The sequence below is a fragment of the Pteropus medius genome, unplaced genomic scaffold, assembly GCF_902729225.1.
Source record: "Pteropus medius unplaced genomic scaffold, Ma_sr-lr_union100, whole genome shotgun sequence".
In the NCBI taxonomy this organism is placed as follows: Eukaryota; Metazoa; Chordata; class Mammalia; order Chiroptera; family Pteropodidae; genus Pteropus; species Pteropus medius.
The window spans coordinates 3,196,305-3,216,556 of record NW_024346692.1 but is presented as its reverse complement, the minus strand read 5'-3'; the positions used below and the strand labels follow the sequence as shown (position 1 = coordinate 3,216,556).

The following is a 20,252-nucleotide window of genomic DNA, read 5'->3' as shown; positions in this document are numbered from 1 at the left end:
ACGGGGGCGGGGGTGTTGTTCAAATTAAGGGAGACAAATACAAGCGAATATAATGCATGGTCCTTATTTGGATCCCAGCTTTAACAAACCAGCTATAAAATACATTTTGGGGACGACTCAGGAAATTTAAATATGGACTTGGTATTAGATGATTATCAAGGAATTATTTCAAATTTGATTAATGTGACAATGGTATTATGGTACTGTAATACTTGCATTCCTTAAAGATGCAAACACATATTTATCAGTGAAATGTCATGACGGCTGTAATTTTTATTTAAAACATTTCAGAATAATGTTGCAAAGCAAACAGTAAATGATTAACAACTGTTAAGTCCAGGTGACTGGTATACATGGGTTATCTTTAGATTAATCCTTCTACTTTCCTAAATATTTAAAATCTTTCGTAATAAAAAGGAACTATATATAAAAGCAAGCTAAAATAAATAACAATAAATAAAAGAAACTATGGTAATCAGCCTCCAAAATGGCCTGCAATGATTCTTGTCTCCTGCTATTCATGCTCCTTCCACAATGAATAGCACTGACCTATGTGACCAATAAGACATTGTGGAAGTATCAGTGTGTGACTTCTGACATTTGGTAAAAAACAACATTATGGCTTTTGCCTTACTACCCTGGATCACTGCACTGTCTCAGGGAGAAGCCAGGTGTCATGTCATAAAGACACTCAAGCAGCCCTGGGGAATATTCTCGTGGTAAATAGCTGAGGGCTCTCACCAGTTGCCGGCACCAACTAACCAATCACGAGAGGCAGCCAGTTTGGAAGTGGACCCTCAGCTCCAGTCAAGCCTTCAGATAACAGTAGCCTGGGCTGATGACTTGACTGCAACCTCATGAGAGACCCCCAAGCCAGACCACCCAGCTAAGCCGCCCCCAAATTTCTGACCCAAAGAAAATGTGTGTGATAATAAATGTTTATTGCTGTTTTCATTTGCAAAGTTTTGAAGTACTTTATATCTTAGCAATAAATAACATACAGAAATCAACATAAAAGCTTTTAATAGCAAACTACTTCACAAGTATAATATGGAAGACTAGGAAATATTTTACTTTTTCTCTTCTCAAACTATAAAATGTAAATATTTAACACTCCACTAATGTAAATATATACATCAAATTACACTAAAAACTAAACTATACACTTAAGATTAGTACACTTTACTGTATTTATATTATGCTTAGCTGTGGTCTACAGGTTTGTGTCCCCACCAAAAAATACCAAAATCAAAAACAAAAAAAAAACACTCTACGTTGAAACCTATGGAGATATTATTTGGAGGTGGAGCCTTCAGGAGGTGATTAGGTCATGAGGGTGGAGCCCTTATAAATGAAGTTAGTGCTCACACGTGCCACGTGAGGTTCCAGCAAAAAGACAGCCCTTAGTGGGGAAGTGGAGTTTCAACAGACATTAAATCTCCCCGCATCTTGATCTTGGATGTCCCAGCCTCCAGAAAGCTCTGAGAAATAAATTTCTGTTGTTTATAAGCTACACAGTCTATGGTATTTCTGTTACAGCATCTTGAACAGACTAAGACACACCTCAATTAAATTTCTTTTGAAAAATTATAGTGAAATTTGAGGTTAAAATATCATAGAAATAGATGCCTGTGTTTTTACACTCAGCTCAATCTATTACAAAACTAATATATTTTTGGTTTTTTAAAGTATCTTTAATTTAATGTCCATCAACTGTTTTTGTATGCTCTCCTCCAAAGACCTAGGTTAACAATGAAAATACCATTTGCCATAATAAAATTGGTGTCAACCAGTGACCGACCTTCCTGGAGAATGAACAGAAGCTTTTCACTTGTATTCTTTTTTGCTATTGTTCAAATAAGTTTAAATCTATGAAAAAAGGAATACTTTTTTACTCTGTTGGCAGTTTTTCCTAAACTCTTAGGGGAAGCATTATGAAAAGATTTTTCAGAAACTAAGTATTTCTACCAGGTTCCCAGTATGAAGCATTGCATTAACTATTTCAAAAAACTCTTAACCTGCCAGGTTGGGACTTTATAATTTTCCTAAACAATCCACATATCAAAGCTGTTTGAGAAATGTACTCTTGGTTTGAATCAAGAAGTCAAAAAAAGAGGCAGTTAAAATATCCAATAGTTTCTCACGCATTTCGTTTTTAATTTACTATAGTTCCAAGTGAGTCTGTTATAAAACTTTAACAGTAGTAACACATCCAAACCGAAAGACAAGCCACCGAAGCCGAGTACTGGACCGCCAAAGATGGAGAATAACAGGGCGTGCGGGGCACCAGGGTAAAAGCCAGACCTCTCTTTACTACACATATGCCTCATCCTTAAAAGTGAAGGGCAAACAAAGGATTACCTGATATATAAGGATAACTTCTAGCATAAGAGATACAGAGTGAAAACAACTGGAGGGCAGTGGAGGGAGTGGAGGACACTTAGAGGAAACAAAACACTATGGGGAGCAGAAGAAAACTAAAGAGCTCACAGAAATTAAAAATGTGGTAGCAGAATTAAAACATCCAAAAAGACTTGAAAGATAAACTTAAGGAAATTCTCTCTACTCCCTCATCCTCCTCATCCCCAAAATTAGACAGCAAACAGGAGAAAAAAAAGGTAAAATTAGAGGCTAGAAAGTCCAACACCCAAGGAATAAGAATTCCAGAAGGAGAAAGTTAAGAAAATGTAAAGGAGAAATTAATCAGAGAAATAATTCGAGAAAATTTTCCAGAATAAAGGAAGTTATGGTTTAGAATTTAAAGAACCTATCAGGTGGACAGAGCAATTGAAAAGTCCATTACTATGAAATTTCAGAACTCCAAAGACGATGAGAAAATTTTCAAACTCCCAGAAAGAATAATAAAGGCGATCACATTACAAAACAGTGATAAGAAGAGAACCAAATTTGTCAACAGGACACTGGATAGAAAGAAGCTAAATACAGTGGAAAAATGCCTTCGAATTCCTGAGGAAACAGAATTTCAAATATAGGATTCTATACTCTGCCAAACTATCAATTAAACATGATTAAAGAATAAAAGCATTTTTTTGACATTCAAAGCCTTTATTTTCAGGAAGTCTCTGACCATTATACTTCACCAAATCAGGGGAAAAACCATGAAAGAGGAAGACATGGAATCCAGGAAAGAAGAAATCCAAATAATGGAGTGAAAATAAACCTTTGGATGATGGTGAAGGGAGAGCCCAGAATACTAGAGATGCAGCAGGCCTAGAGAGAAGCTGGATTAAAACAGGAGAGCTGAGGACACTAGGGGTGACATCTCTAAGAAAAATATAAAACTAATAAATTACAACATCTCTATGAATGTATCAAAAAGAGCAGTTTCATCTCTAACAGCTAGTGTAAGGTTGAATTAGAAATAACTACATTGAAAACTAAACAGATGAAATGATTCCAGACAAAATAAAAATTTAATCAAAAAATGAGATGCAATCATAGTATAACATATGGCTTATATATTGATATTTACATACTCCAAACAATAGGAACACTGAAAAGTCATCTAACTAAAACTATACTACCATAATAAGATGATGAAAAGGGGCTCTAGGAGAGGAAGCGTGGGGAGATTAAGTGTGAGACAGCTAAATCTTTGTTTTCCATATCAAAAAGTCGATGAATAAAATTTAAAACTGAAAAATTAAGAATAAGAGTAAAAGTGTGTAATTTTGAAATACGGAGGTAAACACCAGAAGAAAAGGCTGCCTCTGGGCAGTAGGAACTGTGGATATAGAAGGGTGGGACAGAAGTTTGCTGTATTAACTCTTATAGACTTTTTAAAGACTATACAAACACACGTACATTCAGTAAAATTAAAATAATATCTTAAAAGAGAAGCATTTTATAATTAATCAGAATGAATACCAGCAGGCTTTACAGCAGGTAGGGAGTACTCTTTACATTTTTTTGTTTGTACGTTTTCTTAAAGAGATCTTCTCAAAAGATAAGTGACCAAAAAACTCATGAGTGAGAGTATGAACCCCAAGATTGACACTGTGGAGCCAACTTCACCTCAGTGTTTATAAACTACTTGGTATTTGTGAATTACTTTATCCCTGCAATAATTCTCCCAAGATATTTGATGCCGAGCATATATCCAACATTAATGGTCAATGATTATCTCCCAATAATTCTCTAAGTTGCATCCTGCTATTTCATTTTCCCTCTATTTCAGAAATTTCATTAGAAAGTATACTATTATACTCCTAAAAGATGCTGCTTCTCCTTTCTTACAGACCATCAGGATTTACATTCTGGATTTTACATATGGACTTACATTATGACTAAATCTCAGCATATGATTTATAAGGATAGGAGAAGATATCTCGGGGGTAAGAAGACAAGAAGTCCTTTACAGTTTCTTTTACAGTCTTCCGGGCCATCCTTCACCTTTATGAAATGGACTCAACTCTATTAACCTAAAACAAGTATTGGTTCTTCAGCCTCTATATATACCCGTTACTTTGCCAGCCAAAGCAAGTCAGGGATTTACATGGGTTCATATATGCTTGTCGAATTTGGAAAACACATACATTTACCTATCAAATGACACCGTGAATTAAAACTATCATGTAAAAATTAGTTCTCATTCATGCTTTTCAGTCAAATTAACATCTTAAATAAATTTGCTAATAGACAAAATGTCCCCTATTACAAGACATCTCATTGCCAAGATCTTGGTTTCACTACTATACACTCTCATGAAGATACACCATACGACTTACTAAACTACTCTTGGGTTTCCAAATACATAGTCATTCAATTTAATGAACTGTGGGAAGATTTCTGATCAGTTTCTCCAAGCCCCTAAATGTTCCTAGTGTTCAGAAAGAATCATTAGACCTCAGAGAAATTCATCAAGAAGCTGGAAAACTTTGGTGCCCTGCTCCATAAAGATCCAACTCTCAGCCTTTTAAGATTTGATCAATTATTCTAAGAGCTCAGAGCTTCAGAGAAACCTATTTAACCCTTTCCTCTAAACGAGAAACTTGACAAAGTTTCATAAATTAAAATCTGAACATGTCCAAAAATGTCCTGTTATTTGAGTTCACACTACAAGTCAATAGAAAATATTATTCATAAAGCTGCTACCTGTGCTAGATTTTATGGTAGTCACACAGGTAAAATTCTGCAAGGATACTCACATACTATAACAGACCTGCACAGAATTAGTCCTGCCAAAATACCATACACATAATTTAAATGTTATAGAATAGAACTAAAAATCATAAAAAATATTTCATTTAAATAAATATGTTACACTCCGGGAAAAAAAGTTATATAAAATCTGTACTTATTTTTCCTGAAATCTATTCTCCCATTACCATTGCCCAGTACTCAATGTCCGTCTGCTCTCACCGCACACTATCTCACTTAAATCTCATTTTCAGAAAAAATCTATCATCAGTCATTTGTACTATACCATGAATTTAAGGTAATATATGACCTCTCCCAGGAACATTTTCTTTTATGTTTTACCTCTAAGGTAAGATATAGTAAATTATGAATGACATATTTTATGGTGGGTGTTAACAACTTATTTCCTCAAGTTTGTGAGTTCATATTATTCCTGACACTTAGCTTTTGGAGCAAATATTTTGTAAATGACCTACTAAGAATCACTACAATTTTGCTATTATATTTTGAATATTTGGATTTTAAAACCAATGTCTACTTTTACCAAAAAAAATTCTCTTCTCAAGTGATAGGGTATGAGCAGTTGTTTGTGATTACTTACCCAAAATAGTCATAGGATGGCACCAATAAGATTTATCAAATGAACACTTACTCTATAGTCTTGCTATTTATCAATTTTCAAAGATGCCAATCACAAAAAAAAAGAGGAAGAAGAAGAAAGAGGAGAAGGAGGAGAAGGAGGAGAAGAAGAACTTGGGATGGATAAATTCCCATTTGAGAAGAAAAACTCCCAGTAATAAACACCTTTTATACATTTCCGTATAAAGGAAAGCAAATCACTATAAAAGTATAGAGTACATATCTAGTTTCAACCTCCACTGCATTCCAGCACACACTGCGGCTCCAACTGCCCCAGACCCTTTGACATTCTCCCTCACGACCCCATGTTACACTCCAGTCAGCAAACACCCTTGTTCATAAACAGTTATTCTTTAGCTTTAAGGTCAGAGCTTTCCAACATATCTACTCTTTCTTGTGAAAGGGCAGGGTAAGTAACTCTTATTGCGGCTCACTACCTCCCAGGCACCAGGGCAATTGCTCTACCTGTTATATCTCATTTAATCTTCACAATTACTCTGTGACCGAGCTTTTATTCACCCATTTTTTAGGTGTGAAAACTCAAAAAATCATAGGTAGAAGAATCAAGATTTGAATCCCAGGGAGTCTGCCCTCAAAGTCCTATTTCCTTTCCACAAAGAAGCTATATTTAATTAAGTGGGTAACCATCCCAACAGATATATTTATTTACAGAAAATTTTAATGCGAAGAGTCAAGAACTACATAATCAAATTCTCAATTTTGGACAAGAGATCCTCCTTTGAAACTAAAGTGAACTAAGTGTTGAAAGAAAACTAAAAATAAAAAAAGAAACATTTATGGTATAGCTACTAAATGTATTATACATGCTTTATGTCACCTTCTCACTACCTTTCGATTTGCAGAAAATATCAAATGCTTTCGGGATCCCTACTTACCACAGTCTCACTCTCTCCAGTAATGCCTTTATCTATGTTTACATATATTTTTAAATACATGCAGAAGGAGCTTGGAAATGTAGGTGTACCCCTTAAACAGCAGGCATCTAACATGTGCTAAAACACCCTGACTGTAAGCAGACAGGGCTTGAGTTGATACTGTCTCCCAAAACAAACAAACAAACAAACCCCCGCTACATTATGGAGCACAATGATTGCCAACACTGTCTGAGACTATCTGTTCAAAACTGAATCAGAGCGTAAATCACCACCTGCTGAGTGCTGATTCAAAACACCACTTCCCACGGCACCTGATCTCCTTCTGCAATTTCTCCTCAGGAAGAAGTTCTTTAGTGGCCCAGGTTTTGACAAGGTGGCTGGTTTTCTCTGTGCTTTCAGATGCTCTGTGACAAGTCATCAAAAACGTTAAAGTGCCACTAACCTGCTTTAAAAAAAGAAGTCATTAGATGTGCCAACTCACAAGTTAGTCTGAGGCAGCTCTATATAACATCTCCGGGCCATGTCAGTCTAGAAGCACACTCCCCCCATGGCGCAGGAACACAGGCTTCCCACTGCCTGCTCCTCGGAGTCAGGTGAACCTGAAGCTGCTGTGGAAATCACATTACTGAGTCAGCTCCCTAAAGGAGCTGGGTCTTGTCCAATTTTCAGAGAAGGCTACTCCTGTCTGCAGGGCAGGGTTTAACAGCTACAGATCTAGAAGGCTGAGAGACTTACACAAGGTGAACTATAGAAAACACAGAGTGGACAGAAGTCAAAATGGCAAGATTGCAGGCAAAGCAAGAAGGCTCCCTGCCACCCAACTTTCCCTGTGGTTTGGTATTTCAAATTGCACAATTATCATTTCAAAATGACAATTGCACAATTGTCATTCCTTGGTGCTTATTAAAGTTCGCTTCCCCAGGAAAAGTAGCTCTTTACACCGTCAATGTCTCACACATTGGTGGGAAGTGAATTTTGCATTCTCCCAGACAGCTTTTAAAGGCACCCTGGAAGTAGACACCTTAGAGGTGGGGAAAGCATGCAGCAAGACAGCTTTTAAAGGCACCCTGGAAGCAGACACCTTAGAGGTGGGGAAAGCATGCAGCAAGGGGCTGGTGCACATAGAGGCAAAATTTCCCCTGCATCTTAAGGAAGGAGCCCTGACATCAGCAGATTCTCAATTACTCAGGGGCTAATGATCCAAACAGGCTTATCTGGGTCCCTGGCCTTTTCTCGTTCTTTTCACTGCTTGCCCATGGCATGTCTGCCATATAGTCCAAAATGCACATATATAGAGAGTTGAATTTTAAAGTAATCATATTTGCTTCTTGTTTTAAGATCCCTAAAAGTAGAATAATGAGAAAGATATTTAAAAATCATTAATTAAAATAACACTTGGAAATTTTCTATAGATTTCCTATTTATCTTCATTTTGGGTTTCTAATTAAGACAAGTAATGAGCAGCTGGTCATATATGGAATGTGAGGCTATATGAATAATAAAAAAAATATGAGTATATAAAGAGGCAGTGCAGTTGTCAGGTTAAAAGCAGTCACTAGAGTCACGCAGACCAGGGCTGAGTCCCAGCTCACCTCGCACTTCCTAGCTGTATGACTCTGGGCAAGATGGCCTGCTTCCCAAAATTCGGCTCCCTCATTTGTAAAATCAGGATAAAAACAGGATTGAGACTACATAAAACTGTCGGGAGGAGTAAAGAACAGGTTAATGCATGTACTTGGCAGCGTCTTGCATATTGTAAGTATTCGACATAACATTATCTTTTATTATAATATTTGCATTACTGTCTTCATGAAGGTGAGTAGCTCCCATTCAAATTTTTTAACTAAATCAATTTTAATTTTGTTAGCATGATAATGAACAAGTAATTACATAACAATATAATGTTTTTCTAGAGATACATATCAAAGTAGTAGGGGTAAATGGCATGATGTCACTTTGGATTTACTCTAAAATACTATAACCCTAACAAAAAAGGAGAACTGGTAAACCATTGTTCAAAAAAAAAAAATCAGTCAGGCGTCAATTTTACCTTTCTGACATGTTGCCAAGAACCAAAGACTAGTAAAGAAAAGGACTTTGATTTGTAGAGATTTCAGGGTCCACAGATGGTATTTATATACCTGACTCATCGGAAGAGCCCCAACAGCCTTTCTCAAGCAGGGTTCCTCATTTGAGAAATAAAAAACGATATGAATGACTATTTTCTCATTCCCCCCAATGGAGAGCTAGGCCCCTTCCAGATGCATCAGAGAGAAATTAATTCATTACCTACAATGGTTGTTCAAGGGCATTAACACTTAATTCTCACGGACCCCACCTGTGGAAGGCTGCCAGAACCTCCACTCAGAACCTGCTGGCTCTTAGTTGACCCACAATTCTGGTAACCTTGGTTCTCTTGTTTCTAGCCTAATGCATCCTGGAAACAGCAAATCAGAAGACAGGAATCTATAAGAGAAGAGTGACAGCCTGGCAGCAGGAGAGGAATCAAAAATTTATTAAAAATGCACTCAGTGAACAAAAAAAGCAAAGCGACCCAGACACTTGATTAGAGGAAAGTGTCTCTAAGAACTTCAGGAGTCCTTTATACTAAAAGTTAATATTTACTGAGAACTTATGATATTGAGCACTTACAAGGAGTTACATGCTTATAATGACGATCCTCCCAGTAGCCAAAAACAATTAAATTCTACCCGGTAAACTCTACCTCAGACAGGGACTAAACTTTCAGAGGTCTACTTCGCCACGGGACAATATTGAGCAATTTTAATTTCCTTCTCTACATTTATGCACTTTCAAAATTTACTGTAATGACTATGTATTACCTTTATAATTTGGCAAAACAATGTTAAAGATATTTAATTTTAAAATTTCATCCTAGATGGCATAAGTTTTAGACTTTTTTCCCCACAGTTAAAAGAGTAAAATCTCCACAGTGATTCATTCTCCCAAGTTCACAGATAGGTATGCTTCTCATGCACTAGCTATTGTCCTTGGTGTTAACGAACATAGTACGATCAAAATGATGAGAAGAAAACTTATAGAGACAAAAAATCAAAATACGTGTTAAAAGACATATACTAAACAAGGAATAAGAGAAGATTTCAAGAAACTGAATTTAAACTTGACCTCCAAGGCTAAAGATCATTTCCCATAGGCAGAGAGGGTAACATGGATAGGGATTCCAAAAGGAGCAACATTTTCAAAGAACAAAGACCAAGCCAGCCTGACTGGAGGGGCAGGTGATAACAGGAATGGGACCAAATGACCCAGGATCCTCAAAGACAGAGAGAGTGAGAAGTGTCTGGCCTCCGCACACCAGGCATTAAAAAGTCATTGTGAGTTCCTAGAAATGGCAACAATGTTTCTTTATTCATTCATTTAAAGAATACTGATAAAAAAAAACAATTGTTTACATCATGAAAGTACTGTTCTAAATGATATGAGGGATAGAGAGAGCTTACAAACACAGATCCTACCCTCAATCACCTTATTGATAAAGCATCAGTACAACATACAAACACACAAGGCAGAAATCAGTAGGAACTCTAAGAGAAGGCAAAAGGCCTCAAACGATGAATGGTGAACAGTCCAATAGAGATGAAGAAGGCCTTCCCAGAGATGAAATAATAAAAGCAGTAATTCGGGAAGATTACTGGAATAATGGCTACCATGTATCGGTCACTCATCAAGGTAAGGATGACTTAACTATATTCTCACTGAACAGTCACACTAACTCTGCCATGTAGAATTTTGGTCCATTTACAGATGAGAGAACTGAAGCTCAGAGATTAAATTACTTGTCCAAGGTCACGCAGTACATGTCAGGGTTAAGATTCAAACAAGTCTCTATGATTCAAAACTAAAGTTGTTTCTAGAATGCTGCATGTACAATCTTTAGAGTGAAAAACATATTTGCTTCATTCAATTATTTGACATATAATTTAACAGAATTTAACAGGCATTTCTAGCTCCAGTCTTGTGAGAATTCCTGCCTGGCTAAACCCATTCATCGCTTCCTCACACCACTATCTGACTGTCCCTACTAACTCAATTGTTCCTTTCTACTAAAGACAGTAATTACATTAATTTGATTAAGTAAGATTTTATACTTTTCATAAAATGGAAGTACATCCTAAAGGGACCAAATAATCACAATAGTAAATCTGAGAAAATAAGTATAATTTGTTCTATTTGAACAAACGACAATAAGATAAAGTTTAACCAAATATGAATTTTCCTAGGGCAGATGAGAAAGGCCAGAGGTAGAGAAATCAGATATAGACGAGGCCACCATCGTGATTCAGGTGTGTGATGAAACAAGCCAAGCATAGGAACAGAAGAAAAGAGAAAGAGGTAACACCCCAAGGTATTTTTTATGGAAGAAACGGTAAGACTATAAGCAATATTCGGCCATGCAGAGGAACAAACACAAAATAAAAGGCTCTGTTTACATAAAGATTGATGAAGCCAAGATGTACATTCATGAAACATCTAGAGAAAAAGAAAATATATCGTAATGTATTCAATCATGTTCAATCATCAGAGAAAGGGGGGAAATGTAAATTGATCTCTGGAACTTAGAGCCTAGAAAGCCAGAGAACTGTGACGGCCAGAGAAGGGAGGAAAAGGTCTCAATTCAAGCACAAGGAACATCCTACAACTCCCCAGAATGGCAATTTTACATAATAATCAGAAAATCCAAAGACATTCAGAACTAGGATTCGCAGAGATCATGTGTCTGTTTACTGTTTTGTTTTTTTTTTTAAACAACCTTCAGTTTTTAGAGAAGTTTTAGGTTCACAGCAAAACTAAGTGGAAGGGACAGATTCCCCATTTATCCCTACACATGTATAGCCCTCCTACTATCAACATCCCCATCACTTATAACATTTGTTGTAAGCTGTTGAACCTACATTGTCATGTGTCTGTTTTATAGATTTGAAAAGTACATGCCAGTGCACTGAAGTCCCCAGGCTAAGGTCACATGGACAGATGCTATCAAAGCTAGGACCAAAATGCCTGGGTCCCAATCCTGTATCCTTTCTAGGTAAATCGCAATGCACTCAGTGAAGCATACATGGCCAACTACAGATCCCCTGACATGCATTCCATAGGATGCCAAACTTCAACTTGTTCTATAAAAGTAACTATTGTCAAGCACCAAAATGATTTCACTTTCTTTAGGGAGTAAAGAGAACTCTGCTTTTCTCTGAGATGTCTTCATTATTATTAGCATCGATGCCAATTGTCTGGACTCTACATGCTACTCATATGTCCCACGGCTTCTATCATGTAATTACTACTGTAATATTACAACCAATCAGAGTATTCATCTGTAGACTGAAATTGTGATATTTTTCTTCCTGGAGCCAGATCTATGCAGAAGTTTTCACTCATAATAACCCATGTCAGATCTTTGCCTAGCTCGAGAGATTTCCCACAATATTTTTAACACTAAATAGAAGGTTGGCTGGATCATCATTTGAAACAGAGCCAACTGCATATCCTGATGATGAGCAAACTTTGTCACAAGAGTACAGCAATGTGATTCCCCAGGGATATTTTAGTTTGATGAAGGGAAGTTTCTCAAGGGTTGGGCCTCCCAACTTCTACTGCTCGTCTCTTTCACAAAGACATGGACAGTATGGACTGTGCTAAGTACAACACAGATGTGTTGAATGGAATGCATTTGAGATTACAATAACCACTGACTCCTGAAGAGTCAAAAGTTTTTTTAAAAAAGGAAAATAAAGTCTGCTTATAAAGATACAAGACTAAAATACGTTTCTTGTTTCTTCTCTGGAAAATTAGTATTAGTATTTAAGTTTTCTCTACACACTGAAGAAAAAACAATAATATCCTTCAAAACATCGAAATATACAGAGCTGAGCTCCTTCATCCAAGTACGGACATAATGAAGATGCCACAATCTACCTTCCTCCCTGAGTCCGCGATGCAAACTTAATCTCCAAAGATACATAAGTGTTCCTTTTTCAATCAGAAAATTAACTAAATTACTCTTTTTGGTAGACAATCTCACATCTTCAGATTATAGGAGCTCTTTAAGGTCTGTCCTCTCCTGAGACCATTTCCAAAAAATCATCATGAAGAACGCTGTTTGGTTCTATTTTTCCATCAGCCATTGGCATTATTTGAATAAAATATGCTCCTTTTTGGATACAATGCATTTTTCAGATATATGCACCTGCTTAACTGCCTTACCCTCCTGATTTTCCCAGTTTTCATACTCATTCTAACATATTTCTTCACGTATTTTAATTAGAAAATAAAAAGCTAATTTCTCTCCAAATCTGCTTATAGAAACTTCACTAACCAAATTTTTAAAATATGATAAAGATATTAATATAAAGGTAAAAGTGACTGAAAGATTTATCAAAAATAATATAGAGAAATTTAAGATTATCTGAGTCTGTAATTAACCTGGGTAACTCTACAGTTTACTGCAGAGTTCTGAATCTGCAGTCCTCATAAGAACCCTCTGGGGAGCTTGCGAAAATGCAGATTCCTGAACCACTAACTATAAGGATAGTTAAAGCTACTCTGAGGCTCAGCATTTTTAATACTCATCTCAGGTGATCCTGATTCAGGACCACAGCCCAGAGAGCTCCTAGAAAGCTAATGACAAAGGAGGTAAATGCATTGTATTGGAATAAATCAGCATAGGGAATGCCAGAGTTTCAATTCCAGAACTGCCTCTAACCAGCCATGTGACCATAGGTTTACTTTGTCCAGCTTTCAGTTTACTCATCTGTAACAGAAAGGTGTTAACTTTATATCTTAGAATCCTCCTTGCTATAAAATTATGACATGGGAAAAAAAAAGATAGCTTTATAAATGTGGATACTATCATTCTCCTCAAAAATAGTGTTTAAAATATTCATAAGTAATGTTTATTCAAGGATCTCTACATTGGAGATAAGAGTTATACCTTAAGCACACCAGATACCTAGTTCAATGTCAAATGTGAGACATTTGAATGAAATCACACACACACACACACACACACACACACAGAGTGTACTCCTACCTCGTGGCTATGAGGGTAGGAGTATGTTCACCACGTGCAGTTGAAAAACTGATCCGAATCTGGGTTACAGGAGCAATTGATTTGGATATTTTTTTACCAGACTTAAAGACCATAATTTTGACATCATTAACCACATTCCTAAACAACCAAAGCACCAGTTAAGTGGCACCTTTTTAGGAAGTAATTACCAGAGGCCACTGCCATCTCAAAGTTGGCTTTAGGGAGGAAGGCCTGACTATACAGAGAGTCAGAAGCTGGAGCCAGAGTGTCTCAACATTTAAAAAATCTGTATAGCTTTCTGGAGCTGAGATGAAACATTTATCCTTCTCTTGCAACTACTTGGTTTCCAGGGAACTGACTGTTAGGGCCGAGGCAGGCTGAGGAGAGAGGTACAGCTGCAGACACACACACAACACACACCAAAGTTAACGGGAAAATTTCAAAGTGCCTTTTTATGCCTTTAACTCAAAGATGAACACATTTCAAGGTGACCCAATCCTCAAGTGACAGTGTTTTAAAAGGGCCAGAGCTCTTCACTTAAACAATTTCTAGTGACATGTTCAAATCGCATCCTCAAGGGCTCTATCTGCTGTCTCATTTACTAGTCTTTCTTTCCTGGCAGAGTCATCCCATTTCAAATGAGCGCTTGAAGTTCGTCTTCTTCCCTAACAATTAGAATCCACTGGGCTTAGATGCTTAAAAAAATTTGTTTTTTAACTTAGCAGGCACCATGGAGGACTTTTAATTATTCAATTATAAAACAAACCAAAATTATTACTTTATACTTTTTTTCCCATTAATCAAAACAGTATCAGAATAATAAAAGACAGCCTCATCACTCATGCTTACAGGCAAACAGTAAAAGACTTTTAAGATAAAAATCAAAGTTAGCATTCATAAAAGGATGCCCAATTTTAAATCTAGAAATGTATATAATCATTATGTTAACTCTGTGTCTTTCAAACACAGAATATAAAGGATTTTTCTTCTTTCCTCCCTAAAATACTACTCTTAGTCATTATAATAGAACGAGATTATACTAGGAATCTGAAAACAGGGTTCCTATAATTGATGCCAGGCTGGTTTTGCTCAGTTCCTTTGCAGAAATTACTCCCTGTCAAAAATATCCTTTCCCAAAAAACTTCCCTTGGACTGTACGTCTGTGAATTCCTCTTTCCAATCTGACCACTCTTTTATCATCACTTTTATCTTACCATAATGACCTACATGACTGTCTCCCTTAGCTGGCTGTGAGCTCTGGAAGAGGAGAGATGAGGTTATCCTCCCTTTGGTAACCCGGCCATTACCACAAGCAACAGGTAACACGTGCCAGGACCAGTGGGCATTCCACTTAAGTTTGTTTTTTTAAAAAAAAACCTTTTTTTGTATAAATTTATAATATATAAAAATAGATTTACTATAGCTATGCCACCCTGAACAAGCCCAATCCCGTCTGATCTCGGAAGCTAAGTAGGGTCGGGTCTGGTTAGTACTTGGATAAGAGACCACCTAGGAAGACCAAGTGCTATAGGCGTAAAAAAAAAATAATTAAAAAATAAGGGATTGTAAACTGACAAGGTCCTTGCGATCTGTGAGGTCAACCAAGGGCTGCCTCGCCTGAAAAATAGATTTAAAATTTTATTCTAGTCTCCTCTCATTTCCCGAAAAATTTTCCTAAATGGATGTGTGTATGTGTAGGGGGTGAGCAAGGCAGATATCTGAGCCAGGCCGGGAGGGGGAGCCATATGGTGGAGTGAGGTACAGGAGCCTGTACAAGTGAGGGGAGTACTCACACATGGTGGTGGCCCAGAGTCCAACATGAAGGATATCTGCACAAAAGGGCAGCCAGATATGGGAAGTCAAGACAAGCAAGATAAAGAAGCTATCTACATGAAGAGGCAGCCTGACACAGACCACCAGGCCTACTGGGGGTATCAATGAGGGCAGAAGCCTGACACAGGGAGTTGGAGCCCAAGCAGGACAAGGATGGCATCCAGCCCAAGGTGTCGGAGCCTGAGAAAGTTGAGAGGAATGTCTCCTGGGGGTGGGGTATGCACAGCTCAGCATGTGGAGTTTCAAATATGGAAGAGAGAAAAATGGAATAAACCCTGTGGTGTTAGACTGGAATTGGAGAAATCACTGTGAACTTGTGGTTTTCACTACATAGAGTGATATAGATAATTGGTAAGTAGATATATATAGAAGTATGTGCATAGTATATACATTCTCTAGCTTTGCCCAGTGAGTACCCTGAGAACAGAGATACCCCAGTCACCATGAGCATAACTACTGCCCAGATCTTGGCTTCTAAATACCATTATCCAGTGAAAGAAATGTTCCTTGGAGAAACAGCTGACTCCAGTGCTAGGACAGAGAACGTATAACGTAAGCCTGGAATACCTTGGGCTTGTTTCACTAGAAAATAAGTAAGTACTTTTTAAAATAACGGGACATTTAAAAAGAGAGAGAGAGGGGCGAGGCTGAAGGGGCTCCTATTAGCAAAATCTGGAACAATTTGATATTAAATAATAACAATAACAATTATAACCCATTAAGAATACAGGAAACCTCAAATACATACAAATATAAACGAACATAAATAAACTGAAAATTTACAGAAGGACAATACTAAATAGTTTCAAAGTACAACCCCCAAACAGAGCTATCTAATTTCTTAAACAGACAAAAATAAATGAAAAATAACTGCATATCACATTTGTAATTATTTTCATTGGAGCTCTGGCTCGCTGCCCAGCTCCTGAACCAGACCCAGCTCCATAAAAGCAGGGACTACCCCTGTCCATTGTCTATCCCCAGAGCCCAGAGCAATACTACAGAGTATACAACTGGTACTCAATAACTACATGTCGAATGAATAAATGTGCTTCCTAAAATACAAAATCTCATCATGTTTCCTGGTTTGGCAACAAGCCAAAGCTGATCTCCTTTATCATGTTTTAAACAAATAAGCTGCCCTTTCTGTTTGTTCTGACTTGGATTACAGAAAGTCTCTCTGGAGAACACAACAGTCTTTACATTCCCCAGTAAATCATCCCCTCTGATGATTCCAATTTGTGGACACATGCCTAAAATAATCTCTTGTGACTCAACCCAGGAAATCCAATATATTATCCCCATTCCCCTCGATTAAAAATCAGTCTTCGATTGTTTTTTTTTCTCATTTTTCATATATCCTTGAAATTTTCCTTCTTGTACACAAGAACTTACAGATATATAGACCAGGAAAATCTTAGAAGTCACCTAATACAACCTCTCCCATTTCCAGATGCCTCCAAAGGGAATCACACTTGAAAGAAGGCCACACTATCAACATCTTTCATAAGTCTCTTGAGATATCTTTAAAGACAGAAATAACAACTGAATTTTAATGATATTGAGAAAAGAGGGAGAGAGTGAAGCACTTCATACCTGTCCACGCATGGGGACCCAGGTAGATGCCCCAGTTCTCCCAAGAAAGTAGTAACTCTAAATTCATTCCTTCATTGAATAGACACGTTTGAGGGTCTTCTTTGTGCCAGACACTATTCTAGGTGCATGGTATACATCAGTGAAAAAGAGAAAGATCACTGCCCATCTGTACCTACATTTCAGGCAAAATTCAAAGGTGGCTAAGAGAATAAACAGAATATCAGTCCGTTTTCATACAATGCGAAGGGCCTAAAGCACTTCCTAGAGCCACAGAGAACATTAGGCCAGTGGTTCTCAAATTTAGGTCTGCTTCAGAACAACTCAGAAGACTTGTTAAAATTCAGAATGCTAGGTCCCACCCCCAAAGCTCTGATTCATTAAGATGTCAATGGGGCCTGAGAATCTGCATTTCTAATGAGCTCCCAGATGTTAATGCTGCTGGACCAGGGACCACAATATGAGAACCAATGACCTATTCAAATAAATCAAGCAGCTTGGCCAAACTGGCAAAGTTTCTCTCTATAAGGACACACCTGTCACCTACCCACTTAGGGCAAACATTGCTCAAAGGAAAAGAGGTTTTTAGCTTTATATTTGAGTTGGAGAAAATCAGAAATAAACGTTGTAAGTAGACAATATCTTCAACAGATAGCACTGATCACTAAATGCTGACAAAAACTAACATTAAAGTTAGAGGGTTTGTTCTTTCTTTCATGCATCCAAATAGCATAATAAAAGGATGTTTTCCTTGAAGATCAGGTTCAGCTTCAAATGAACCTATTTAACAAAAAAAGTCTATTAAGTAGAAGTATATACAATAAAATATTAATAACAAGGACTGAATTAGTAATTTTACAGTTTTTTGTGTTAACTGTATTTTCTAAAATTTTTACAATAAATATGGTTTCCTCTTGTACTAAGAAAAAGAAGTTACAATATTTATTTTAAAGGACTTTTAATTTTAAAACTGTAAAAGATATCAGTTAAAATACTGAATAAATTAATAATGAATTATTTTTTTCCTGGTACATAAATAAATCGAGTAACTTATTTTAGCATTTTAGGCTAAACCTCTGTCTGGATTAATAATACCAATGAAGGAAAAACACCGTTGAAATATATCTAATTTTATTTAAACAAAGAAAAAAAATAAACTATGATTATTAAATCGCTGCATAAAAGTCTATGGTGATGCCACCCTGAACAAGCCCAATTCTGTCTGATCTCAGAAGCTAAGCAGGGTCAGGCCTGGTTAGTACTTGGATGAGAGACCACCTAAGAAGACCAGGTGCTGTAGGCATAAAAATAAATACAAAATAAGGGATTGTAAGCTGACAAGGTCTGTGAGGTCAACCAAGGGTTGCCTCACCTAAAAAAAAAGTAAAAATTGCTGCATAAAAATCACATTTACTATTGTTCTACATAGCAATTGTTTTTTTGCCTATATTGTTATATTTCAACAAGTGAATGGAAGCAATTCTAATTCTTACAAATTAAGTAAAAATGTTATATGTCAGTTATATCTCAATTTAAAAAAGTAAAAATGTTTTAATTGTATTTATGAAAGAAAAATAAATGGGAAAAATGAATTGGGAAAATAATGATGCATCCTTTGTGTGTACAGTACAAAGTCCCACAGCCACACCTCTGAAGATACCAAGGTAAGATCTGCACCCCATCCCTATTCTCCATCCACCATTTTTCAGGCTCTTCCAATTTAGAGAATACTCCTTTATTACTAAAGTCCAAATTTCAGAGATAGAACTCGAGTTTAAAACATAATCTCGTAAAGGGAAGTGACTAAAGGAGAATCATGTTGGTGAGGAAATCAACTGTTTTATAAAGACACGCTTTTAACCATTCAACAAAAGTTCTGGACCATCTCTTGAAGTCTAGACTGTTTGGTTAGAACATACACTTTTAAAGGGGGAAAAAAGTACCTATATATGTTATATATAACTTATAACTAATTTTCTCAAAATTAGCCCCTATAAACAGAACTTTCTCTATATTACTATTAGTTATTCATATTTACTAGGTATCCACAATGTATTAAACAATTTACATCTTCTCATTTAATCTTCAAACAACTTTATAAAATAAATACTATTATAACCATTTTACAGATTAAGACACTTAAGCACAGAGTGATTAAGTAATGTGCCCAAAGTCACAGCTAAATTGAAGAGCCAGGATACAGATCCCCAAGCTATAATATTTAAACTAAAATCCTTAACCTTTGGCCAATCATAGTTTTACTGTTGGAATTAAAAACTTTTCACATTTTGGAAATCAGAATTAAATTTTCTTTTCAATAATATTTGATAATATTAATGAAATGAAAAATGGTGAAATGATTCAGGCACTTTTACAAATCTTTGCACCTCTAAAATCACACACATTTTTCAATAAGTTATATAGTACAGAGATAGGCCTGACAACTTTCTATCGGCAAGGACATTTTGGGGATACAGCGGCGTTAAAATTATCTGTGGAAACTCAGCATTAAACAGCACAGGATTATAGTCAGAGTGGGCAAGGAGGGTTTTTATCTGGTTTTGTTTGTTTGGGGTTAGGGGGGTTTGTTTTTGTTCTTTGCAACTGGGGAGCTAGAAGGTAAAGTAGTAAATTTAAAGGTAAAGGGGGAATCCTTTCTTATTCCTTCCGCTTACAAAAAGGCAGCTTGGGTGCCAAGGCCAGTAGGGTGGGTCAACGTGCCCAAGAGTTAAGTCTCCCGGTTGTGCTTCTGCTTGGGGTGGGAGCGGTCCCGGTGCCGCCACTTCCCGGCCCAAGAGCACCACTGGGGGACCACGATCGGGGTGGCGGTCAGACCGCGCTGCGAGAGGAGGCAAAGGGCAGGAGGCGGACGCGCCGGAGGCGGGGAAAGGAGAACCGGGCGACCCGCGGGGCCCTTACCGAACTCTGTGCCCCGGTTGTGCGCTGACATGGCACCGGGTGCTGAAGCAGTTGCGGGGTCCCTGGCGTCAGGCTCACTTGGGCCAGCCCTTCCTCCTTCCTGGCGGCTCTACAGGAACGAGGCGATCGCCCCGCCCCTGTCC

At 37.3% G+C, this 20,252-nt stretch overlaps 1 protein-coding gene and 2 pseudogenes across 3 annotated transcripts in view; 2 read left to right on the top strand and 1 right to left on the bottom strand.

Annotated features, from left to right (window-relative positions):
- Nucleotides 1-20,252, bottom strand: part of DERA (deoxyribose-phosphate aldolase) — a 134,223-nt gene extending 113,971 nt beyond the window's left edge. For all 3 annotated transcript variants that reach the window (XM_039876444.1, XM_039876443.1, XM_039876445.1), the window contains exon 1: nucleotides 20,110-20,252. In XM_039876444.1, the coding sequence (XP_039732378.1) occupies nucleotides 20,110-20,140 (31 nt within the window). In that variant the 5' untranslated portion in view covers nucleotides 20,141-20,252. The remainder of the gene's footprint in view (nucleotides 1-20,109) is intronic.
- On the top strand, nucleotides 15,180-15,298 carry LOC120613792 (uncharacterized; annotated as a pseudogene).
- On the top strand, nucleotides 18,375-18,493 carry LOC120613791 (uncharacterized; annotated as a pseudogene).